At 32.7% G+C, this 27,161-nt stretch overlaps 1 protein-coding gene across 4 annotated transcripts in view; it reads left to right on the forward strand.

Moving 5' to 3' along the window:
• The window catches only part of Epha6 (EPH receptor A6), an 891,558-nt gene that overhangs the window by 38,021 nt on the left and 826,376 nt on the right, over positions 1-27,161 (forward strand). For all 4 annotated transcript variants that reach the window (XM_010644592.2, XM_033768075.1, XM_010644602.2 and 1 more), the window contains exon 2: positions 20,353-20,417. In XM_010644592.2, coding sequence (XP_010642894.1) covers positions 20,353-20,417 — 65 coding nt within the window. The remainder of the gene's footprint in view (positions 1-20,352; positions 20,418-27,161) is intronic.

The raw sequence follows: 27,161 nt of genomic DNA on the forward strand, positions 1-27,161 counted from the left end.
TATATATCTTGAAAAATAACAATACAGACTTGAATAGTTGCAGATTATAATAATGAATAGACATATAAACTCTAAGCCTAAAGAAATCAAAGATAATATAAATAAATATAAGCCAAATTTCCAAAGAGAAGCAGAAATGTACATATAAAAATGTGTTTATAGAAAAGAGAGTTCATTTAAAAAAGAGTTCATTGTGACCTTGGTGAGTTCAAAAAAATTTTATGTCATAATTGGCTTCCATGATTTTTCATTCACATGGTTATAATATCCCTTTGATAGGTCATTGTGCAAGATCCTAGAAAAGAGTTGATGAATGAAAAGGCTAAAATCTATCAACTTATAAAATTTAATTTCTTCACAAAGATAAGTTTGAATAGATAGCTACAATAAGGTCATGGCTATTTGCATGGAACACACATTAATCTATTAAATTTTCTTAAATATTTTACTTCCACACCATGAGATGCTTCTAACTTTTACTTCCACACCAGGAGATGCTTCTAACAGGAACTGTCATGTGAAGCAAGACTGAGAGTGAATAGTCACCAAGATGAGAGAACAACTTGTAGGAAGGGCCAAACAGTTCAATGGTTTTGAGAAATTTATCATTTTTTTCATTGAGTTTATTGGTACATTTTAGGTATACTGTACAGTCACATCATCATTGGGATCTTGTACCTTTACATGTTGTATCTTGGCTCTTATATTTTTCCCCATACCCCTGCCCTCCCGTCACCCCCTCCACCCTTCCCTATTAAAAAAGACTTTTGTTTCCATTTTTTCCTTTTCTAATATTTTTTCCTTTCCCTTCTTTCCTTTCCCCTGCCCTTCCCCCTTCCCTTACTCCTTTAGGCCTTTTCTTTCTGTTTCACAATAAAGAAGATGTGGGTTTTGTGTAAAATGGAGTACTACTCAGCCACAGAGAATGAGAAACTAACATCATTGATAGCTAAATGGATGCATATCGAAGCCATACTCTTAAGTGAAATAAAAAGGAAACATGTAAACACTGAATAGTTTCTCTGGTGTGAAAAACTAAAAGTGTAAATAAGGTTCAAATTGCATAATTGAGAAATTTATGTTTTGAGAACTAAGTTGAGCAAGGCCATGTGTCAAGAAGAAAAATAAACAAACAAAAAAAGCCAGAGCAATGATGTCATAATCTTACAGGGACACAGATGCATAATGTGCTCACTTGAGAGTTGCTCAGAATATTTGTTGAAATTTAGGCAATAGTGGAAATAATAAATTTCTGCATTTAACCACTTAACAGTTTACCCTGAGCATCACTGGGGCAGCCCATTTGCTGACATACTAGCTCTCCCGAGTGTCTCCCAGGTGTCATTTCAACGAGTAGATTCTTGTATTGACTAAATTTGACAAAACTATCATTTTTATATTTCATATTATATTATCTTATGAAAATATGCAATTTTTGGCCATCTCATAATTAAATATTTGGTAAATATTTGGTAAATGGTTAAGAAAGGCTTAAAAAATAAGTGGTTATTTGAAAATTGTGATACTGGTTATTGACCTGATATTTTAAATCCTTGAACTTTAAAAGTCTTTAAAGATAATCACCCATTTCTCTGTAAATGAGATGACTGGGAAGAGAATATGGCAGCTAATTGCCATTCACCCCGTTGTCAGAGTAATCTTGCTAATTACTGTCACCGCTGCTTTCTCGCTCAGAAAAGAGAGGACTCTTTTCATAGAAATAATATGAAATCTTGGCTCTATAGGAGCTGTTATATTTCCCTGTATTCACAACTTCCTCCTGTAAGGAACACAGGCGTGTCATCAACACTTATTACAACTCAGTTTAGTACATGAGGAGATGTTTGATATTTTGTTTTATTTCCTGAGGTTTCAGTCTTACCTCATGCCACCTTTACCAAAGGTTTGAATTTTTATGAAAAGTCAACCAGATAGGAGCTGTGTAAAGAGATTCTTGTTAAGATGAAAGTGTCAGTGCACTTACATTCATCATTGGGATCTTGTATGTAACTGTACTGTATCCTTAAAAAGTACCAATGAACTTTTTAAGATTAAAAAAAAAGAAAATATTAAAGTGTCAAAATCAGTCAGATTCCTAAATTTAACTTCAAAGATGTCATTTCTATATATTTTTTAAAAGCTTTCAAATACCATTTAATGTCACTTCTTAGTCATTCTCTAACCTCGGTGGCCATAATTGATTGGCTACTTTGTGTACCTATTTTATTTCACTCTGAATGGATGACTCCTATTCATAGTTTTTTGTCCCATATGCATGTGTGTATATGTGTGTGTGCACACGTACATACGATGGGCGAGAAGAAATAATTTAATTCGCATGTGTGTAAAGCTACACGTTTATATTTTAGCAAATACATGGAGAGATATATATTTGATAAAGATAAATTTTAAGAGAGAATGAGGAATTTTGAACAGAAAATCTAGAAATAAAATGTGTATTTTATGCCTACCACTGAGGCTGCACTGAATTCAGTGGGATTGGTAAGATCAAGGAATTCTACTCCAGGTAAGAGATAGGACAGGTAGAAAAGTGCACAGAAGACATTTGTAGTTGACTTAGAAAGACCAGTATAGTTTAGAAAGTTCTGTTGGTGTTGTACCACATTACAGTATAATTTAGCTCCTTAAATGACACAAATATATTCTTGAAGTTTTGTAGGTTAAAAGAAAAAATAGGAGAAAATGAAAGAATGTAAATAAAGTGTTTGTAAATGGAGAGGGGAGAAGGCGGTGAAGGGAGGGCAGGGATTAGGAGAAAAATGAGAACCAAGACCTGTCATGCAAAGTTACAAGATCCCAATAATGAATGTAACTGTACTGCATACCTAAAAGGTACCAGTAAACTAAAAAAAAAAAAAGTCTACTCCGAGTCTCCCTAGACTAAAATCAGTGTTAGCATAATTATGTTGCTTTCGGTAGACTCTAGGGGAACTCCTTTTCGTACTAATTTCTAGAGTCTGCCCATTCTTTTTGGCTGGACTGCCTTCCTCTATGTTCAAGGCTAGAAATGTCACATCTCTCTTTGTCTCTTTTCTAGAGTAACATCTTCTGACTTTCTGGCTGTCTCTTCTATTTATTATGCCATTATGCCATTCTATATAATAAAGAGTAATCTCCGTATTTTAAGGTTAGATGATTGGCAACCTTATTTTAATATGCAACCATAATTTTCCTTTTTTTTTCTTGTTGTTTTTGTTGTTTTGTTTGCTTTTTGGTACTGGGGATTGAACTTACATCCTTGCACTTGCTAGGCAGGTGGCAAAACCACTGAGTTAAATCCCCCATCCCATTTTCCTTGTTTTGTAGCCAAGTATTCATGGGTTTCTGAGATTAGGACATAAACAACTTTGGGAAGGGGTGTTACTCTGCCTACAACATCCAGTGTACAAATTGATAGATTCATTGTAAATTGTGAAGGATGCAGCAAGGGTGTCACTATGATTTGAATATGTGTTTTGTTTTTGTTTTTTTCATAGTTTAAGTGTTGTGAATATTGTAGCCTAAAGAGATAAAGCTTCTAAGGTGAGGAGGCCTCAGAGGTTCCTACCATAAAATCAGGTTAGGGTCCTTATGAAGTATCTGACTGAGGATGCTGGTACTGTTTTCCACCATCTGTCACTTGAGAACATACGTAGAAGGCCTTTTTCAGACTCTTATCAACTTGATGCTGTATTTCTTACCCTTTAGAACTGTGCAGAACAAATTTCTGCTCTCTGTAAGCCATCCAGCCTCCAGTATTATTATTTAACTGCACAAAATAAACTAATATAGATGGGATATTGGTTCCTAACTTCAGTACTGGAGCAGATACTGTGTGCCAGTGATTGAAGAAGGAAATCAGGAGGTGGTGTGGATTTGCGGAATAGTGAGCTCAGATGTGAATATGTTAACTTTGTGGGGTCTTGAATTGTTTCTACAGCATGAGAGAGGGGCACGTAGTAGAGGTACTGTTTTGGAAGTGGAAAGTAAAGTAAAACTAATGGTTGAAACTGATAAATTTTCTCCGAGAAGTATAAAGACAACCAAAGCAAAACAAAACAAAACAAAACAAAACAAACAAACAAAAAAACAGGTTCCTGAAGAATGTATAATGAGTATTCATTAAATTATGGCAGCTTTTGAGTATAGGGTAAAATATACATTGGGGCAGAAGAAAGCTGTTAATTAAGACGGGTTACTCTGTAACTATTTTTCATTGGAAAATCAGTGATTTTAAATTTATTGTTTGTCAGTAAAAATAACTGTAATGTATTTGCCACTCAGAAGGGAAAGCTGTCTGGCCAGCTAGTTGTGGATTACATGCCTAAAGATTTTTGTTCTTCTTGAAACCATGGGGCATGATCTGTGAATGTCCTTCTCTGTCCCTATTTGACATTGTATAAAATTAGTCCATAGAATGTGAGAATCATTTATGAGAGAAGAAATATTTAATTTGTAGTTAAAGTAAATCTTAACATAAAACAAATGTTCTTTCCAAAAATTCAAGATTTAATTGATAAAAGGCTATACCAATAGACTGTGTCTTAACAATAATGTTCAAAATGCCCAAGTTACAATTTGGCCGTATGTTCATTTGAAAATAATTATTTTAATTAGAAATACTTCTTTATGCTATTTCAGCACTTTTAAAATTTGAAAGCTTTAAAATGGGTAAATAAAATTCACTTAATTGTAATTGTAGTATTGTGTTTATACAATTACACAAATATTTATACATAATTTGTACAATTATTAGTTCTTAAGTAAAAGGAAATCAAAAGGATCTTATTTTTATAAATTAAGTTTATTGATACATTTAATGTATACAATATAATGACATTCATTGTTAGAAATTTGTACCTTGGCAGGGCATGGTGGCCCACGCCTTTAATCCCAGCACTCAGGAGGCTGAGGCAGGAGAATTTCTGTGAATTTGAGACCAGCATGAGCTACATAGTGAGTTCCAAGGCAGTCTCACTACATACATAGTGAGACCCTGTCTCAAAAAAAAAAAGAAGGAAATTTGTACCTTAACATAATCAATCTTGGTTCTTAGTTTTTCCCCATTTCCCTGCCATCCCTTCAACCCCTCCCTCCCTCCCTCCCTATCTACAATGACTTTGTTTCCATTATTTTTCATTTTCTCATACTGATTCCATTCCCTTCTTTCCTTTCCCCTATCCATCCTATTTCCCCTTCCTCTTTGTCTTTTTTCTCCCTATATCACATTATCTATTATACCTTTTACTCCTTATTTTCACTTTGAGTTTTTCATACTACAGAAACTCTTCAGTATTTAAACATTTGTCCTATTCATATCACTTAGTATCACCTCAATGTGAATCCATTTAGCTATAAATGTCTCTAATTTCTCGTTTTTATGGCTGAGTACTATTCCATTTTATTAAAAAAATAACACACATTCCTAAGTGAAATAAGTAAGTCACACATGTGTAAATACCGAATAGTTTCTGTGGTGTGAATAAACTGTAATAGTACATAAGATCCTAATGAGGTAACTGACATTGTGAAATGGGAAGAAAAGGGTTAAAGGTGTAGGGAAAGTGGGATGGGTAAGGGAAGGGTAATAAGGGAAAAGAAAAAAAATGTGAGAAAATGAAAAGATGGAAATAAAGTGTTTGTAAATGGGGAGGGGAGGAGGGGGGTGAAGGGAGGGCAGGGACAAGGGGAAATAATAAAAACCAAGACCTGTCATGTAGGGGTACAAGATCCCAACAATTACTGTAACTGTACTGTATCCCTAAAATGTACCAATAAACTCAATTTTAAAAAAATAACACACATTTTATTTACCCAGCTGTTGATGGGCATTTGGGTAGCTTCCAAGTTTTAGCTATTACAAATTGTGCTGCTATGAACATGGATGAATATATATCACTGTGGTGTGATTCTTTTAATTCTACAGGGAAGATACCCAGCAGGGGAATACGTGGGTCAAATAGGACTTCCAATTCTAGATCTTTGAGATATCTCCATATTGCTTTGCACAGTGGTTGCATCAATCTATACTCCCTCCAAATTTTGGGGCAGGGTCTTACTTTGTAGTTCAAGCTGTCCCTGAACTCACTATGTAGACCAGGTTGCCTCCTGCCTCAGCTACCAGAATGCTGGAATTATAGGCATGTGCCACCATGTCCAGCTCAAGATGATTTTTGAAAAGCAAAACAAGGTCTTTTATTTGCAGTAATTTAGCACTCTCCAAGAAATCTTTGATCTATAATTTGCTCTCTCCAGTAGACTTACCTGCAGGAAAGAAGATTCCCCAAGGAGTCAAATCATCAAATGTGACTACATTGACTTTCACATATATAAACTAGTTTCCTCTATGCTTAATAGAATCAGTCTCCTAGAGTATGATCATTCGTTAATGGAGTGATAATATTTGAGCTCCCATGCCATGAAATCTGGCACAGTATTTGAATTATGATAATTTAACCAAGAGAGTTTTTCAGCATTATACATTTCTTCCCATAATTCATGTCCTAGATAATTGGCAAATTAAGAAAACTGATCAGTATCTTATGAAGGCCTGAATCTGCTTTCTTATGCTTAATTATACTTGAACAGCTCATGTTCTCCACTTGCCTAAATGTTAAAATGCCATTATCGTTTCTACTGCATTCATTTTATATTATAAGATCACAGTAATAAATAATTTCACAATAGTATGTAATGACTTGCCTTCCCTACAGTGTAATGATAATAATAATGTGGATTTTTATTTTATTTTTGTGCCAACAATAAAGATTCCATCTGTCATTCTTTTCTTTATACTGAAGTAATACTGTTCTTGGCACAGGTCACATTTGTAAATGTTTCATTTATGAACCATTCCTCTTCCTGAATCCTTGCAGTTCAGAAATATGCCACAAAAAGACAAGCTGTCTTTCAGTTCATGTGTCTCTCGTTTTGGCTTTACATTGTCTCTGACATTTCCTCAATAGTTTCCAATAGGAAGTGGTACTGCATAATTCTCATGACTATTTATTAAATAATTGTGCTAAAAGATGTTGAATGTGTAAATGATATGACAACTGCTTGTCTTGCTATTTTACTTAAATCTTCACTTTTTTCTTGCCCATTTCTCTCATTATAGACTGTTCTCTTCCCTAGGCAATATGACTTACCAAGTCACTCAGTAAAGTTGAATTTAGCTATTCAGAAGACAACACACATCTTTTAGGCAGTCAAGGATCATTAAGTTATGGTGAACATGTTAGAAAATTACATTTTTGTTTAAATCAGTCTGTTATAGAATCTCTCCAGAAAGTGTATTGCTGTATGACTAGATTATCGAGTTTTATTTCCTGATAACCATATTTCATGAGCAGTTAAATCTGACTGTTCATGAACAGTTTAGGTAGCTGCTTTAGGAAACAGTCTTCAATGATGACAGCTCAGCTTCCCCATTTTTAGGGGCCAGTGGAAGCGGGTTATTGGAATCAGATGAAGACAGGGAGTGGGAGAATCTAAGAAATTGCCCTGTATTTAGATATCCTTTGAAGTTTCCTTGAGTGGATCAATTAATAAGAGAAAATAAGACAGCACACCGAGTATGAAATGTGATACAAACTTCTTATTTTAGGGTACTGGTTATTGATTCCAGGGTGCCATGCATGCTCTGCCTCTAAAATATATCTCCAATCCTTTTTAAAAATTTGGGGACTAGATCTTACTAAATTTTCCTGGCTGGCCTTAGTTAACAGGCATGTGGCATCATGCTTAGCTATAAGCACAATTCTGATTAGTGTTACTTTTAGATGGTTATTGTAGTCAAGTATGGTGGTAACAAGAATACAGCCTGTTAATAACTAGGGAGGGTAGATACAAAGGTTTACTCGTTTTAAGGCATAGTGGTGACTCTCCATTATTGGAATAAGAATTTTACTTGGACAAGATTATACAGAAACAGATTATTGGAATCAACATAGCTTCAACAATGAATAATTTCTTGAGGCATTATATAAGTTTCAGTTTAGGAATTATCATTCAGTATATTTCTATGAAAATTTCCTTAAGCATTGTATTTTTAGGAATAGCACATAAGAGCTCCAAGTTGCTGTCACCCAAAGGATGGCATTATCTATTCACATTTAACTCGGTTGAATAAATGCATGAATAAAGCTGAAGAAATAAAGAGAAATGAGTAATCATAAACACATCTATGTGTTATTTGAGTTATTTTCTTCATATGATGGATGTTTCAGTGGGGCAGCCAATAAGAGGGGGAATAATTTGGCGCTCAGAACGCTGCATGCTATAAAGGATGAGGAGCATGTAGGACATCAAAAAGGACTCCAAACAGTAGCAAAGATGTGTGAGTTTTTTACAGACAACTCTGTGCACAAAAACGAATGTCTATTTTAATTTTATTTTACTTAGTAACAACTTTGCCTGTTGCTTATAACTCAGATCACTTGTAAATAGCCCTTGACCATTTTTCTTACAAACTAAGAATGGTGTCCATTTAAATTTCAAGTACTCATCTTTTTCTTCCCTCGCTTCTTTTTCAATATTTGGTGAAGAATTTTTTCTAAGGTATGAAATTCATGCCTTTGCTCCTTTCCATTGTCTGCTTTCAATCATTCAGGCTATTCCTCCCTCCCTCTCCCTCTCTCTCTGTCTGTCTCTGTCTCTGTCTCTCTCTGTCTCTCTCTCTCTCTCTCTCTTCGCTTCTTTTTCAATATTTGGTGAAGAATTTTTTCTAAGGTATGAAATTCATGCCTTTGCTCCTTTCCATTGTCTGCTTTCAATCATTCAGGCTATTCCTCCCTCCCTCTCCCTCTCTCTCTGTCTGTCTCTGTCTCTGTCTCTCTCTCTCTCTCTCTCTCTCTCTCTCTCTGTCTGTCTCTCTACCATTAGGAACTCAAACTATGTTGACAGAATTTTTAAGAAGTAAATATTGATAATTATGCTACCTTTTGTAGTTATAATCAGTGAACAGCATTATGTCCTTTTAGTTGTTTAATATGTATTTGTTTCAAAATTATGACAAAATTTTCTGTTGTATTGTCAAATCTAGTTATTTCCTGTTTCTGATGGCTACAGCCTATGTTTTTTAGATATTACTTCTCATAAGGTTTAATCTATTTTTTTTAAATCTCCCATTCTGCTTTATCTTTCTGGACAAATCTAGTATAAATTCTTTGTGTTTGCGATTATTTTGGAGATTATTTTACATAAGAATTATTATGTCCCATCCTGTTGACTCTGAAATGCATTTCTGCAATCTGTTCACTTCTTGGCACTTACATGGAGACTGAAATAAGTGGTCCAATTACTGACACTTGATAGTGGTGGTGTTGTGATATTGAATGACTGCCCTTTTATAGCAGTATCATAGGGCCAAGGATTTAGCTCAGTGGTTCTGCCGCCTGCCTCGCAAACACAAGGACCTGAGTTCGATCCCCAGTACAAAAAAAATCAAAAATAAAATAAATAAATAAAACAGCATTAAAATTCTACCCAGTCTACAAAATAGCTGCATCCTCTCCTTGTCTGGACTTCCCAATGCAGACATTTTAATCCATTTTTTTCTGATTAGGTATTTGAATAAATTGTGCCACGGGGTTGACACAAAAATCCCGATAGTGGAAATGCTAAATGACCACCAGTACTGCTTGAAGATAGACATTGTGTTTTGTAAACTGTACATATCCACCAATGCCTAGTACAAAATCTTAAATATAAAGGATACAATAATGATTGTTGGAATTATATCAAAATATATTGTTAGAAACAAGTGGCATTTGTATGTCCCCAGAGTACCTACTGAGGGAAGTTAAAATTAATTGCCAGTGAGATCATGTAAGTATAAGGTAGAAAAAAAAAATGAACTCTGCACAGGAAAATCTTTCATTGTCAAGGGAAAAACAGACATTTACTCATTTAATTATTTCCTAAATTCAAGTATACTCTTTCCTCCTTAAAAAACAAAACAAAACAAAACAAAAGACTGTTGTTTCTTTTTAGAGCTTTCCATAGCTTTTTATATTTGTGTTCCATAATATAATGACTGTTTTGGATGAAGTTGTGCATCATACTATACCTAAGACCTTGAATTAAGTAGTTATGACATTTTTAGGCAGGGGAATAATAACTATGATTTAATTGTATTTTAGACCTTACATCTCATAATATTCTTTTTTAAAATGGAAAGTGTTCAAAGCCAGTGAAGGATAAGTGGAGACGTAAGAAAGGATGGAACTTGAAAGACAAGGAGCAGATCTGGTGCTGTGGGAGTGACGGCGAGCAGATTCCGTGGTCTGGACTGAATAAAACCTCTGTGTGAGACGCAGGAAACTCCTGACATTTATTAAATACATTAGACTGATGTATCCAATACATCCAAATAGCTTTTTCTACATATATAAAGTGAAACAAATGCAAATATTTCAGGTTCTAAACAAAGCCTAGCAAATCTAATTATAGGTCAAAGTGGAATAATTGTGCATTGCTTTTAATTAGAAATTTGCCAAATTCTCTTGTCATTTTGTTATTTTCTAGCCATAGAAAAAACTGAAGAGTGTGATGAAAAATCACAACTTCCAAAGTGATTCACTGCTCAGTCGTAATAACCATTCGTGGGCATCCAGGAGTGCAACTGTAGCTGAGTTACCTGGGTAGATCCACAGCTGGGCCTCCTTTGACCTCTGTGAGAAGTGTGTGCTGGTAATGACAGGTGATAGGAGAGGGGAACCAGATAAAACTGTCGGGCAGGATGGTGATACAGAGGTGCTAGGATATAAATATGAAATTGTAGTGTAGATGCATATTACCAGTTACATTTTTAATCAACTTCACTGTTCATTATTTGGATAAGGTTTTCATTGGCAATTATTTCTTTCTAATAGATTTGTCTTCTATGTAATTGAGATCTTGTTTACTTTATTTGTCCTAAATGTAAGCTCAGTTAGGTAGGATATTATATTGCTTGGTCATTTCACTGAGTTTTTATTTTTTAAGTACTAGCCAAAAAGATTTAGAATTTTTCACTTTATTTTTTGCCAGAACTAAGAAGAAGTGATTTATTTTGAAGAAGGAACGGAAACATGCAATATGAAAAAGATACTATTTCCTATAGAGTACAGCACTGAGATTATAAGTTCAGAATTTCTACACTTGATTTTCCCTCTAATTTGAGAAAGTTCTTTAGCTTTTCTATGTTCTCAGTAACTTATCTTCCAAAATAATATTATCAAACTCTCAGAATTTAAAGATTAGTCACCATTTTTTACCATTTATATCACATATTAAAATGCTGTCTGCATAGTTAATTCACAAATGTTGATCTTATGTTGTGGATAAATCTACTTTCATTATTTTTAAGAGAGGATGATTCTTTTTGGAAGATATTACTTTAAAAATAATATCAATATACATAGAAACATAGGGGTAAACAGGATAACTTAAATTTTAAAACAAAATTAATCTAAAAGAATACTTTCTTGGATTACTTCCTCACTTAATTTTTCAAAATAGTATTTAAGCAAAATCTCATCTTCTTTTGTTCCATTTGAATAAAGAAATCTGTTACATATCATAAATCAATACACTATTTTAAAACTAATACCCCTTAAATTTACTAAAAGGATAAAAACTGGATAAATTATTCAAAGACAGACATGATATTGTGCTCTTTAGTCTTAGCACATATTTTTTCATGTATAATCCAATGTTATCAAAGATGTTTTTACTTAAAAAATTTAGAGCACAATGAAATTATCTCTAAAATAATGAGTAAAGAAAATAATAAATTGGAAAATATTCTCAGAGAGAAATATAATATGTTGGAAACTTTTTCTATAAATCAATAGGAAAGTTGTATGCAGTTTTACAAACATTCTATGCATTATGTAGCTTATTAAGTGAATTATGTATTTTCAAATATTTATTTTGATATCAGCCTGGTTTTTATTTATTTTTGGTTAAATTTCTCTATTTTATTATATGAATAAGCAGTTATATTTAAATTTCACTTTTAAAAAAACAATGTTAATGTTGCTTTTTAAAACATTGCTCTTAAATCTGAGATGAAAAAGAATGGAGTTTTGAGTTAAAGTTAATGTCAGTGGAATTTGTTGGTTTTTTTCTTTTTTGCTGGAGGAGACTGGGAAACTTTTGTTTAAAACCAGCAGGAGGAGCTCTCACCTTGCTGGGTTCAATGTAATTAGTGTATCTGGCAAACTTGAATTTGTGGGGGTTTTGTATGGAAAACAAACAATAAATTAAAATATGTGTCATATATAGTGTTACAAGTCTCAACACTACTTAGTTTTATTTAATACTAAAGTGAATATTCACTTTTCTGAAATGAAAATTTATCACTCAGAGTTTTTTAAGTCATTGCCATTTAAGAAAGCAATTGAGTCTTGTTCCTGTACATACTAAGAAACAAAACAAGGAAAAAATTTTCTAAGCATTTACATCATCGTAGGTATATACATATTTTCTTTTACAGATTTGTTTTGAAATGAACACACTTCATACTTTATAATTGAATACTAAAGCAAAGTGACCTGTTTTAGAATAGTATTATATAAAGTAATTGATTAAATGGCTTGCATTAATTTCTATGTACAACTGATGAAAACGAAATTGATAAACATCAATATATAACCAAATTTTTGAACCCTCTTTCTAGTAAGCCCTTTATTTGAAAACCATTTGTAGATAGCATCTTTGAGTGGTCTGTATGAAACTTAGGTGAGAAATTTAGATTCAGATTTATGAAGACAAAATCTTAAAAAGAATTAGTCATGATTCTCTTCTACAAAAGTAAAAAGAGAAGACAATAAATGAGGTATTATATTTGATCTTAAAATTATAGGAAGAAGAGTTTTAAAGTATAGTGTTGAAAAGCAGTCTCCTTTGTTGAAATCCAAATATATTACTTTGTGATCTGAAAGAAAATTATATAATCTCTCTCAACTAGAGTTTTCCTATATATAGTTTGAGCATTGTGGAGAGAGAGAGAGAAAGGGAGAGGGAAAGAGGGAGAAAGAGAACCAAAGCACACTGAAATATCAGCTCACCCATTAGGACAGCTATTGTAAAATATTTACCAGATATTAGCAACAATAGGAAGGAAAGGGAACAAGCTTTGTTTGTTATTGAATAGAATGAAAATTGTCACAGTTACTGTGGAAAATAATATTGAGAGGCCTCAAAAACTTAAACATAGGTGCTGGGGATTTAGCTCAGTGGTTCCACTGCCTCCCTCACAATTACCACTACCCTATGACCTGATGATTCCATTATTTCAGGGTGTATATTCAGAAGAATTTAGGTCAGGATTTTAAATAGATATCAGCACTTCCATGTTTTTTGCAGCATTATTCACAATAAAGAAGATAGAAAACAAATGCCATCAACAGATAAATCATAGTAGGCACCAAGTGAAATAATGTTGTGCCTTTAAAAAGAATGCATTCCTGCTCCATGTGATAATATGAATGGACTTGGAGAATATTATGCTAAGTGAAATAAGCCAGTCAGGAAAGAACAAGTACAGCGAGATTCAGTTAGATGAAATATCTTAAATAGACTCAGAATCAGGACAGAAAAATGGTTGGTTAACAGGGCCTGAGGGAAGGAGAAGATGGGGAAGTGCTGTTCAATTATACAGTTTCATATATGTAAAGTAAAATTCTAGAAATCTGTAGTACATGATGTAATGCCTATACTAGCAGTAGAGCATAAAAATTTTAAAAAATTGGTTGTGGGTAGCTCTCGGTTGAAATGTTTTTGTAAACTACAAAAGGGAGCTGAAAACAAACAAAAATCAAAGAAAACAAAAACAAAAGAATGTGAGGAAATATGTGGAGAAAATGAATATGTTTATTATTTTAATGTAGTAATGGTTTAATGGATGTATATGTGTGTCCAAGCTCATCAAATTATATACATGATGTACAATTTCTGTATCCTTAGTAAAGGTGTTTTTAAAAAGAGAATAAGGTTTTTCAGTGACTACAAATACAGAGTGCAATATATCGACAATAATCACTTAAAAGGAAATTTAGATTCTTACATCATTTTTCTTTATAAAATTGACTAGATAATCAAAGTAGCACAATTAAATACAGATGTGTCTTTCAACTTTTATAGATATTTATTATAATTTTTTAATTGATTCAGAAAAATAAAATTTTAACATACCAAGATGCTAACATGTAACATTTTAATATGATACTTAATCTTTAAATCAGTTTAAACAAGTTTATTTCATTAATAGCATTTCTTTATGGTGACACGCAAAATCCTTTCTTCTAGTCTTTTGAAATGTACAGTACATTGTTGGAATCTATCATCACCGTTGTGCAGTGCAATGGCACAGACTTCTTTCTGCTAACTGTAACTTAGTGCCTATTTTTAATCAGCCTTTTTTAATTCCCCCTACCTTCCCATACTTCTATGGCTTCTGGTAACCACTGTTCTCCTCTCAACCTCTATGAGATTGTTTTTGTTTGTTTGTTTGTTTGTTTGTTTTTAATGTACCAGGGATTGAACTCGGGATCTTGAGCTTGTGAGGCAGGCGTTGGAACCACTGAGCTAAATCCCCAGCCCTGTCATCAGTTTTTTAGATTCCGTGTATGAGTGAGTTCACGCAGTACTCATGTTTCTATACCTGGCTTTTTTATCCATGTTTCTGTGGTTGTGAGTTTCTGTGTATATATACCACATCTTCCTTATCCATTCTTTGGTTTATCGTATGTTTCCATTTCTTGCCTATTGTGAATTGTGCTAAAAGGAACACAGAAGAGTGTGTATTTCTTTGACATTAATTTCACAACAATGTGTTTAAAGTGGAAAAAATTACAGAGCATTTTGGGGATTAAAGAAGAGAGGATATAGACATTACTTAGTAAAGTGATTAAGAATTAGTATTGTCATTTTCTCCACTGGTTAGGGAACTAATAAATATTTCAAAAGGAGAATTGCACTCATACTTAACATTAAATTTTGAGTAACCTAATGTAGATACTGATATTACAGACTTTTGAAAATTTGGAATACTTTATCCCATAAGTAAAAAAAGAACCTTTATTCAATAGCAAGATAAGACTTATGGTTTTTTATTATAATGATGTGCTCAGCTACTTCTCTAATGTATGGAATTATTTTTGTTGCCCTGAATGAACCTAGATATCTGTGTGTGCGTATGTATGCATGCATGTTTGTTTATGTGTATTATGTATACCTTATCCTTTCTGCACTTTTTACCCATTATTTCTGTTACTTCTAGCCTTTTTGAGTCTTTTGTTAATATGGAGTAAATTAAACTATAAAGAAAACCTTTTAAAAACCTACAGCCCTTTACTTCTCCCTTTATTTCTTTTTGTGATTTTAGCAGCCATGGAAACCCATTAGCTAAATATATTAATTCATTAGGAGTAGCAAATGGTGTACTTTATTCAGTCATTCTTCTTCGTTAATTAACTAGAATATTTCAATAAGAGAAATGCCCTTCATTAACTGTTTTGATAAGCAGAAATAGTTCATACAGAACAAGCAAAATACATATAGTATTCTCAACTTCTTTACCAGTTTTAAAAGTAATTCTTTTCTAGGATTTTGCAGAAGCAAGCACAAGGTATTTAGTAAAATTTGGAAAGACTGAATTTAAGCATATTTTAAGTGTTTCAATCTTTTAGCCATTACCCTCATGTATGATCAACTATTTTTTTGCTAGTGCAAACCTATTAAAATGTATTCCCAGCTTCCTTTGTCCCTAGTAGACATTGTTATCTGCCCTATTTTTCAGATACTGGGGCTATAAAACACCACCAATGAATATGACTGATAAAATATAAAAATAAAAATACATGAAACCTGAATCTGATTGAGTCACTGGTTACATCTAATGATTGAAAGGAAATACAGTAAGTGAGGAAGCATGTTTAATGATATTTCATGATTAACTAATAAAACCTAGAATGTTGTATAAAACACTTCAGTTTTTCTCTTTTATCCTAAAAAAATTTAAATGTTGAAAAAGAGGATTTGTTGTTTTTAAAGGAAAATGCTTATTAAAATGATGATACTGTTAGAATGAGTTAAAAATGATAGAAAATAGACCCGATATGTGGAAAAAATGCTATTGGGCATGTAACATTTCATAACCATTTTAGAATCTATTTTGACAGAGAGTTTTAAAAATAAGTGTTCTGCATGTGATCCAATAATCATGCCCCTAATTATTTCCCCTGAAGTAATGAAAGCATAAGTCCACATAAAACTCTATACGTGTATCCATTTTCCTATGAAATAAAGGAAAAGAAAAAAATGAGAGAGTGAAAAAATGGAAATGAAGTGTTTGTAAATGGGAGGGGAGGAGGGGGTGAAGGGAGGGCAGGGACAAGAGGAAAAAAAACTATACATGAAAGTTTACAGTGGTTTTATGTACAATGGGTGATTGAAAAAATACACAGATGTTTAAATTTAAAGAAATTACAGTGAAAGATACATTGTCATTAATGTCTATTAAAAGATCACCTCTACTGTTTTGAACATACTTATCCTATCCTTCTTGACATTTTCCGGAAGTCCTTTTTCATGAGTATCTCTGGAGGAATGATAGAAGATATAGTAAATGCTACTGCCAAATGCCCTTCATTAGAGAGGCAGTCTCATGAAAACATTACCTTGTGTTCACATCCACCTTATTCATCAGATCTCGTACTGTGCAATATCTGGCTCTTCCCCAAAGTCAAAATGACCATGGAATGAAAGCATTTTAAATTGATTCAGTACATCCAAACAGCCATGATGGCATAACCATAACACTCACAATGATGAGATAAGTGTGCCAAAAATTAAGAAGAATACTTTTGAGGTCAATCAATGGCAATATGTCATTTACTATATTTTTAAAAATTTAAAACACATGTTAAGTGGCCCACATGTTAATGAGCTAGGGAATTCCACACAGTGAAATAAATTTTAGCAATAAAAAGTATGTGACTGTTGGTACTTATGAAGCAGTATAGATAGGTCTCAGATGTCTTATGCTAAATGAAAGAAACCAACCTCAAAAGCTTAACTAATATATGGTTTCTTCATTTGATATTTTTGAAAAGTCAAAGCTATAGGGGCAGATTAGTGGTTACCTAATGATGGGAGGGGGAAGAGTTCATTATAGAGGGTTACAAGAAATATTTGGAGGTATTGGAGATATTTTATACCTTGGTTGTATCCATGCCTACAAGGATGTAGGGGATTTGTCACAGTTCATAGAAATACGCCTTTAAAATAGCGAACATACTTTGGTCTAACTGAAAAATCTGATGGAAGAATTTAAAAAATCTGATGGAAGAATGCCAGCGCACTCTAATGTAGAGCAATATTTTAATTTTTTATTATCTGGGAAAGTGTATTAAAGAATATTAAAGATGGGTGGCATTGTTATTACTATTTATGTTAATGTGGTAGGATGTACTTCTAGCCAAAGTTTTTATTTTAGAAATACTAAAATGCTGAAAATTTTACAGATTAAATGATTTGACTACTGGAATTTGCTTCCAAATATCTGACAGTGGAAGAATTGATGTAGATAAAAAAATGAACATAAATTGGTAATTAATGCAACTTCATAATGAGTTTATGAGGGTTCTTTAAACTTTTCTCTTAAAATAAGTTTGAGAATTTCTACATAAAATTGAAAATTTATAGCTGATTTTTACCAATTTGAATATTATGCAGTGAGCAGAGTTTACCACAGAAATTTAATAATAGGTGCATGTTTTATAACATATCAGTAAAATGTATTATAGTGATTCAACTGAGTAGAACCACAGAATTATTGTGGTAGGCAGAAGAGCAAATGGTAAATAACAAACAGTGGAATTTTTTAAAAACTGCACTTAAGGAACCCTAACTCATTGGCAAGGTAAACTGCAGCCAAAGATGAGATATGTAAGAGTTGTTTCTCAGAGTGTATCCCATGGCTTACCATACCTTGGGCCTAAATTCTAATGGTGAAAAGTATAGAGCTGCTAAATTTTGAACATTACATATTTTTCTGCTGGAAATGCAACATAATGGTCTCAGCTGATCTCTCCTTTTCCATCACTATTTTTATCTCCCTACTTTTCTAGAATTGTTCCCTCTCCTATTTCACATTCCAGAGAATGAGAATTTAGGTATACCTCAGTTATAGAAGAAAGTCTTTAAAAATTAGGTCTATCTGTCTGTGGATCTCTCTGTCTGTCTATCAGTCATCACATCTCTTTGAAGACTGTATTGTCATGGCCTAACAGATTTAATCTAAAATTCTTCCAGATCTGCCCTTCAACCTTAGCTTAGCTTAGTTTAATTGCAAGCATATTTTATAATTGTCTATTTTAGCATTCAATACAATATGTTCTTGTTATTTGTTTAGCTGACTATGTTTCTGACAAGATGATGGTTACTCTGGGTTAATTAAAGACAAGGGTAGAGTTTTAGTTTTAGTTTTCATCTTTTAACAAATAGTATACTACCTCATATGCACAATAATGGCATCTATTCTTTTTTTTTTTGTCTTTTTTATTGAGGTTATTGGTACAATCTAGGCATACAAATACGGTTACATTCATCATTGAGATTCTGTACCTTTACATAATAGGTCTTGATTCTCATTTTTCCCCTTGTCCCTGCCCTCCCTTCACCCCCTCCTCCCCTCCCCATTTACAAACACTTTATTTCCATTTTTTCAGTTTCTCATATTTTTTTCCTCTCCCTTACTACCTTTCTCCCACCCTTCCCACTTTCCTTACACCTTTAGCCCTTTACTTCCTATTTCACATTATTAATTGTCTCATTAGGATCCTGTGTACTATTATAGTTTTTCACACCAAAGAAACTATTCGGTATTTCAGTTAAGATTGCAGTCAATGACCAGGAAAAGAGAGGTCTCTTAAAAACAGTAAGAGATCAGGAGAAATCAATCCAACAACTCCTAGATGATGCAAAGAAGAATAACATAAGACTGATAGGAATACATGAAGTAGCAGGAGAACATACAAATGACTTAAAAAAGCTGTTTGCAGAATTAATGACAGAAAATTTCCCAAACAGAGGGGAAGAATTTGACATTCAGATAACTGAGGCATATAGGGCCCCAACTAGCTACAGTCAAAAAAAATCTACACCTAGACATATAATAATCAAGATCCCAGAAACCCAACAGAAGAACAAAATATTACAAACAGTAAGAGAAAAGAAACAAATCACATACAAAGGAAAGCCCATCAGAATCACAGCAGACTTTTCAACACAAACCCTTGGGAAAAGGAGAGCCTGGAATGAGATATTTCAAGTACTAAAAGAGAACAACCTCCAACCTAGACTGATGTATCCAGCAAAACTCTCTTTCAAAATGGAGGGTGAAATAAGACACTTCCACGACAAAGAACACCTGAGAAACTACATGAATACCAAACCAGCACTACAAGCAATTCTAAACAAGATCCTAGAAAAAGACAATGAAGGCAACAACGCCATGAGGCCCAACAGAGCAAATCAAATAGGCAAGGCAAGAAATTAAAAGGAGAAGGTGAAAAAGTAAAAAGAGTCAACAAAAGGCCAATAACATGTTAATAATAAGTCAGTACATATCAGTTATAACCGGCAATGTCAGTGGCCTCAACTCACCAATCAAGAGAAATAGACTGGCAAAATGGAATAAGAGGCATCTATTCTTAATCAGTATTTTTTTTCAAAATGAGTTATATTCATACTTTGCTGTTTATTCATGGACATTTAAAAAAAGAGTCAACAAAAGGCCAATAACATGTTAATAATAAGTCAGTACATATCAGTTATAACCGGCAATGTCAGTGGCCTCAACTCACCAATCAAGAGAAATAGACTGGCAAAATGGAATAAGAGGCATCTATTCTTAATCAGTATTTTTTTTCAAAATGAGTTATATTCATACTTTGCTGTTTATTCATGGACATTTAATAATATAAAAATATTTAATGTGACTTTTTTGTTAATGTGGTATGAAAAGACTATATTAAAACAGGAAAATAAGCAAAGTTGTATATTTTCTAAGTTTTAAATCCATATCAATAGTTTTTAAAATCTGATAAATATGAATAAATCCTATTATTCAGTTATTTTATTACTAAGCCTAAATGCACTTAAAATTAACTTATCACCGTGTATTTTATCATGACAATATTGTCACTAGATGCTTATATTTAATATATATGAAAAAATTTTAATATAACTTATTAAAGCTCAGGTGATAAATAATAGTGAGGATAATTGATGTTCATTATTTAAATAACTAATATATTTTCAATTGAGAAATTCATGCAAGTTTTGTCTGTTTACTTCCAGTTGTGTTGCTTGATACAACTACTGTGCTGGGAGAGCTGGGATGGAAAACATATCCATTAAATGGGGTAAGTTTAAATGTGTTTAAATTCTCATTCTGGTTAGGGTTTTAGGGACTTAAAATACATGAAAAATCGATTTTTGTTACTGTTTAATACCAGTTTGGGCATATAATTTAAAGTATCCTGAAAAAGATTAAAATATAATTAAGGGCCTAATCTATGGGAATTATATGTAAACATCCCACTTTCTTCTAAATAGTAACTGTTGTGTTTCATACATAGTAATGGTAGAATTCCTCCTATACAAATTTTCCTCAGAAATACATTACTATTTTTAATATCAAGGCACTTTTCTGTATAAATATGGTAGCCTTATGTGAATTAGTGCAAAAATAAAATTGAGTTTCATACATAAATTGAATAAATATTAACGATTTGATTTTTAATGTAATGTGACCCTATTAAAATGATATTATTTTAATTTTCCAGAAAGATAATTTGTTATTAGGTTTTTGTTAACTGGAAATAGTTGCTTTTAAAGGCTAATAGGGATGTATAATTTTCATAATACACTTTTCCAAGTAATGACATATCACCTGTGGTTGTACTTGAATTTTTATGTATTTTATCTTTTTGGCATTGTTTTTATATTCTACTCCTTTTTATATCACCCTAAAATGAAAGGGTTGTTTGTGAAGATTTTTACCTAGATTTTTTTCTATTTAAACAGTATTCAACAATAAAGACAGATCTTTTATGCTGTACCTGGTTTGACATTTGTTCTTAGAAATTTTATATTACTATATTTTTGTACATATTTACTATGCTTCTTGTATTACAACTTCAAATTTAAATCTGTAGATTAGAATCAGATATTGTTTCTGTTGTTTTTTAAAATCATCTTATATTTCTGTTTGAATTTAATAGTTTATTATTGAATTTAGTATTACATCAAAAGCTATTCATTAAATGTGTATTTTAATTGAAAGTGTTATGAAAAAACACATCTTCTTTATCCAGTCTCCAATTGATGGGCAATTGTGCTGTTTCCAAGTTTTAGCTATTACAAACTGTGCTGCTACAAGGATGAGCATATATCACTGTGGTATAATTCTTATGGAAAGATACCCAGGAACCTCTAGTCCCAACTGTTTGAGGCATCTCTATATTGATTTCCACAGTGGCTGCACCAGTCTGTACTCCCACCAACAATAGAAAAGCGTTCCTTTCCCCCCATAACCCTGCCAGCATTTGTTATTGGTTGATATCTTGATAGCAGTCATTCTTTCTGGGGTGAGATGGAATTCCATTGTTGTTTTCATCTGCATCTATGGAATGACCAGTGATGTTGAATATTTTTTCATATTTTTTTTACTTCTTTGTCTGAGAAATGTCTATTCATTTCAGATACCCATTTTTAAATTGGGTCTTTATATTGGGGGGGGGTCTGATTTTTTTGCGTTCTCTATATATTCTAGATAATAGTCCTTTGTCTGAGGAACAACTGGTAAAAATCTTTTCCTACATTTAGGTTGTCTCAGTTCTGTTGGTGGTTTCTTTTGCAGTGCAGAAGCTTTTTAATAAGCATGAGAAACTAGAATCATTCATAGGAAATGGATGCATATTGAGGCCATACTCTTAAGTGAAATAAATAAGACACACACCTGTAAATACAAAATAGTTTCTCTGGTGTGAAAAAGTGTAAATAAGATCCAAATGGTATAACTGACAATGTGAAATAGGAAGAAAAGGGCTAAAGGTGTAGGGAAAGTGGGAAGAGTAGGAAAAGGAAATAAGGGAAAAGAAAAGATATGAGAAAGGGAAAAAAATGGAAAAAAGTCTTTGTAAATAGGGGAGTGTGGAACGGGTGAAGGGCGGGTGGGAGTATGGGGAAAAAATGAGAAACAAGATCTATCATGTAAAAGTAAGAAGATCCCAATGAAAAATGTAATGGTATGGTATACTTTAAAAGTACCAATAAACTCTATGGGAAAAAAAATCTAATGAAGAGTTGAATCTTCCTCTCAACACCTTATTTGCTTTAGATTTATTTTATATTCTGTAATTTTATTATTTTTAATTTTCACTTTTAATGGAGCTCTCATTAAACTATCTCTGAGAAATAACCCTTTAAAGTAAAATTGTGACTTCATCTTTACCTTCTTATTGCTATGAAAATAAACATCAGTATTGAGTACATTGAGTCATGTTTATCATTAATAAGGGAATATTTAAAGTAGTATACTCTTTCAATATCTGTATGTCCATAAATACTTATGTATATACTTAGTAAACAAAACAATTTATAAGCACTTAACCAATAGGTAGTTTGGTGGTTAGTAGACTCTTCTTTTTATTTTCTGAAAAGAGAGAGAGAGAGAGAGAGAGAGAGAGAGAAACTGTTCCCACTGGCCTCATGTAGTCATTGCTAGAAATCATATTGTGGAAAAAAATATTATGCCCTGCTCTTCTGATTATGTTCAGCTTTATCTATATGTATATCCAGGAAATGCAGAGACTTACAGTCACAGATGAAACTGCAGCTATCATTCTTGTTTTTATTTTGTTCTAAATGTTATAAAATGGAAAATTGTCAATTACTTTTGATGCGTTATGGAAAGAGAGGACAGAATTGCTTTAAAAAGTATCACTTACCCCATGCTTTTCTATTTGACAAATATTGTCCCTAATCATGTCTCATTTTAGTTTTGCAATGGTCCTTTGAAGTGTGTCTTAACTCTGATTCTCAGGTGGAAAATGTAAATAATCAAAAGAATGAAGAACATACAATATCAGCTGGTATTTGGTATGGACTCATGTTAACTGAGATAATTCTGACTCTAAGATGTGTTGAAGCACTATTTACTTATGTATTATATATGACTAATTCAGTTTTTTCCCCTTGATAAATATATGGGTACTCTAAAATACACATTTTAGGCAATGCACATGAAGGTTATCAAGACAAAAAGGAGGGAAACTAGAAGACTATTTATTAGAAAATAAATGACGGTAGATGCAGCCCATTTTCCTCATCAGTTGGAGACTGTATAAAGAAGATATAGTTTTTCTATAAAATGGAATACTGCTCAGCCATAAAAAATGATAAATTAGAGTTATTCATAGGAAAATGGATACATATTGAGGACATACTCTTAAGTGCAATAAATAGTCACACGTGTATAAATACTGAATAATTTCTCTGGTTTAAGAAACTATAATGGTACATAAAATCCTAATGGTATAATTGACAATATGAAATAGGAAGAAAAGGACTAAAAGTGTAGGGAAAGTGAGAAAGGTAGGGGAAAGGAAATAAGGGAAAAGAAGAAAAAACATGAAAAAATGGAAATATAGTATTTGTAAATAGGGAAGGGAGGAGGGGATGAAGGGAGGGCAGGGGTAAGGGGAAAAAATGAGAACCAATACCTGTCATGTAAAGGTACAAGATCCCAATGATGATTGTAACTGTACTGATAACCTAAAATGTACCAATAAACTCAATGAGGGAAAAAATTTTTAAAAAAGAAAATAAATGACAGAAAAATGAAAAACATGGTAAAATCTTATTATTTATCATATACTAGACTTTGCTTCAAACATTTTACTCGTATTAGTCCTGTACATCAAGTATAACTTATCTTCCTTTATAGATGTAAAAAGTTAGATATGTTAGATAATTTTCACAAAGTTACTGAGCTAGGAAGTAGCCAATTATGCCCTAATCGCGAACACTTATCGATCAGCAAGTTGCTTTTTAATTTTTTCCAAGATTCTGCTCTTTAAGAATAAAAGCTTGATGACCTATGGAATTAGATTATGGTGGGAAGCTAACATGGATTCAGACATTTAAAAGATTAAATATATAAGTAAATTGAAATATTGCTGATAGCTTGCTCTATATAACTTTTAGGTTATTCCCAAATAACATGGATGAAATTGTTAATAGTAGGAATATTTAAAAATAGAAATACATAGACTTACTTTATAATACATGTGGATGAAGCTACATAACCTTACCCTATGCTTAAATAAAAGGGAATTGAAAAAAAACAGTATTTATATTATTTCTTGGAATGAAGAGGATTTACTATTTGCAAAAACGGAATTTTACTTAATGCTATTTATAGGCTAAAACAAGTAAGGAATTAATCACTAATGAGAAAGAACTTTGAAAAGATACTACTGAAATTCAAAAATGAAAATAATCTAGACATCAGTATAGGTTAAATAACTTGATACAAAAATGTAAAATGTAGCATTTTTACATCCACTAAGTATAAGCATAAGCTATGTCTTTTCTGTTTTCTATGAATAGCTAGCTAATCCTAAATCTTTTTTGGAAAACTGAAGGACTAGTTTCAGTTTTATAAAACTCTTGGAAATGAGAACAATTTTGATACTAATGAAAACACACAAACACACACACACACTTTTCATAGAGTTGCATTGTATAGAATAAGAAATTGAAGAAAATATATACTAAAATGATTCTTATATTCTGAAAATAAATGTAGAATTATACAAATGTTTTAGAAATGTTAACTCCCACATTTATTCTTTGGCATTTGATGTTTTGTACTTATTTAATTTAGTTTCAGCCATTGTAGAGCACTGTAGATGCAAGGGTCAAATACAGTTGTTGTAACAGGACCTGTAGTTAAATATAATATTTAAAATTCTTAATAGCTATTACAGATTGGGCCCCATTTTATGTCCTACAACAGTGAGTATATCACATTGAAGTATCATGGCTTAAGATTAACTCTGAGTAGTAATAAACAATTTCTCTGAACCAGAAAAGTAAAAGGCTTTTTATAATTTAGAAAGAAATTTTGTAATTAAAACCCTGCTTCATTTTATTTGAGCTTCAGTAATTAAGTTTGATAACTTCTTAAAATTTAATAGCTATATGGTTTTTAAAATTTTTTATACCATAATTAAGAAGATAAGCAGCTTTTTTGAATAGCTACAGTGTTTATTAGGGGTTATGATACTTGAATAAAACCTGATAATTGCTATATATCATTTCATAATACTTTTATTAGATACTGTTTAATTTATACCTAAAATTATATGAAATACTGTGCTTATTGTTGACAGAACTTGATTTTAAGCACCCCATCAATTCATCTGAAATAGTGCTGTTATTATTTATTTTTATGTAAATAACATTTTAGTGAGAAAATATTTTCTTATTTCTGCTCTTTTTCACTTTTGGTTACCATTTGCATGGTAGATCATATTTTTTATAATATCCAAAACTAATGCAATATTCAAAATTAAATTTCATTTTTAACAGTATATTGTTTTCAAAATTAATAAAATTTAAGGGAGGAAGCAGTATCACATAGACCAGTGATGGTGAACCTATGACACTTGTTCCATAGCCAGCTGTTTGTTATCATTGAAAGCTCTAAAAGATACACCAGCACTGGTACATACAATTCCAAGTTCTTCTACCAACCTGAGCAATAACCATGCCAACTGGGACATGCCTGTACCAAACCTCTTAATACCTAGATGGATGAGCAGAGTGAAACGAATCCCAGAGAACCAGTTCCCTAGGTACCCTTCTTGAGCAGGGATTCAGGGGTTCTCTTAAGTGAAAAGTTTACACTTTTCCACCTTTGCCTGCAACTGGTTGGGCCTTGCTGATTCCTGATACGTTTTTAAGGTATCTTTCTTCTTCTCCAGGTTCAAAGTACTTGGTGTTTTTTAATGGAGTCAATCTCTTCAACAAGTGTACTTCCTTTGGCCTCAATTTATACGCATTTCTTTTCTGGCCAAGATATACTTTTTCAAAATTTTCTGCTCTGGCTTTTGTTCTTGATGCTTACTGTACATCTAGCTAAAAGAATTCAGCAGTGTTGCACCCATGCCACAGCCTGAATATTAAGTAAGTTACTTTGAAATTTCCTCCACCAGGTCATTTAGTTCACCACCCTTAAACATAGGCTCTCTGAAGTCTCCAGAGAGGCACAAAAGGTAGACAAGTTCTTTGTCAGACTGTAACATGTCTGGTCTTTATTCATTTCCCAATAGAATCTGCATTCCTATCTAAAATCCCAAGAGGGAAGACTTTACTGTCAGCATTCCTATTGACATTCTGCTCTGCCGAATCAATCAGGATTGTTCATAAAGATCTGCTTACAGCATTCCAGGGTTTCTATAGCCTCTATCTCCAAACCATTCCACACTTTTCCTGCAAACCAATGCCAATATCATGTTGTCAGGTATAATCAGAGCAATGACTCAACTTTCTGGTAGAATTTTTTTACATTGGTTCTACTTAATTTCTTTTTGCTGAGGCACAATACCCCACATTCACAAATTAAAGGGGAGGTTGATTTTAGCTCAGTCTGTAGAGGTTTCAGTCCATAGTCATGCAGCTCCAAGGCATAGCAGCATGTCAGAGGAAAAATTGCTTATGAAATGGCAGTAGGAATCAGAGATGGATCAAGGAGGAGAAAGACTTGGCCCTGATAGGCACATCCCCAATGACCCACCTCATTCGATCCGCCTTCACCTCCCAAGTTAAAGTTAGCTATAAATTCATCAGGAGACTAGTCCACTGATAATTATCAAACACCCATGACTCAGTCACCTCTAAACCTTCATTTTTGAGCTCATGAGGCTTTGGGGGGCATCTCAATACAAACCGTAATAATCAGGGTGTCATCCAAAGTAGTCTCTTTCTGTGTCCTTTGTTTCTTTGTATATTTTCCAGTTTCTGAACTATGTAATTTCCATTCCATTTTCATTCATCTGTGAAAGTTAATTCTTTTTTTTTTTTTTTTTTTTTTTTTT

The sequence above is a fragment of the Fukomys damarensis genome, unplaced genomic scaffold (assembly GCF_012274545.1).
Source record: "Fukomys damarensis isolate Sample0158 unplaced genomic scaffold, DMR_v1.0_HiC HiC_scaffold_24, whole genome shotgun sequence".
NCBI classification, from domain to species: domain Eukaryota; kingdom Metazoa; phylum Chordata; class Mammalia; order Rodentia; family Bathyergidae; genus Fukomys; species Fukomys damarensis.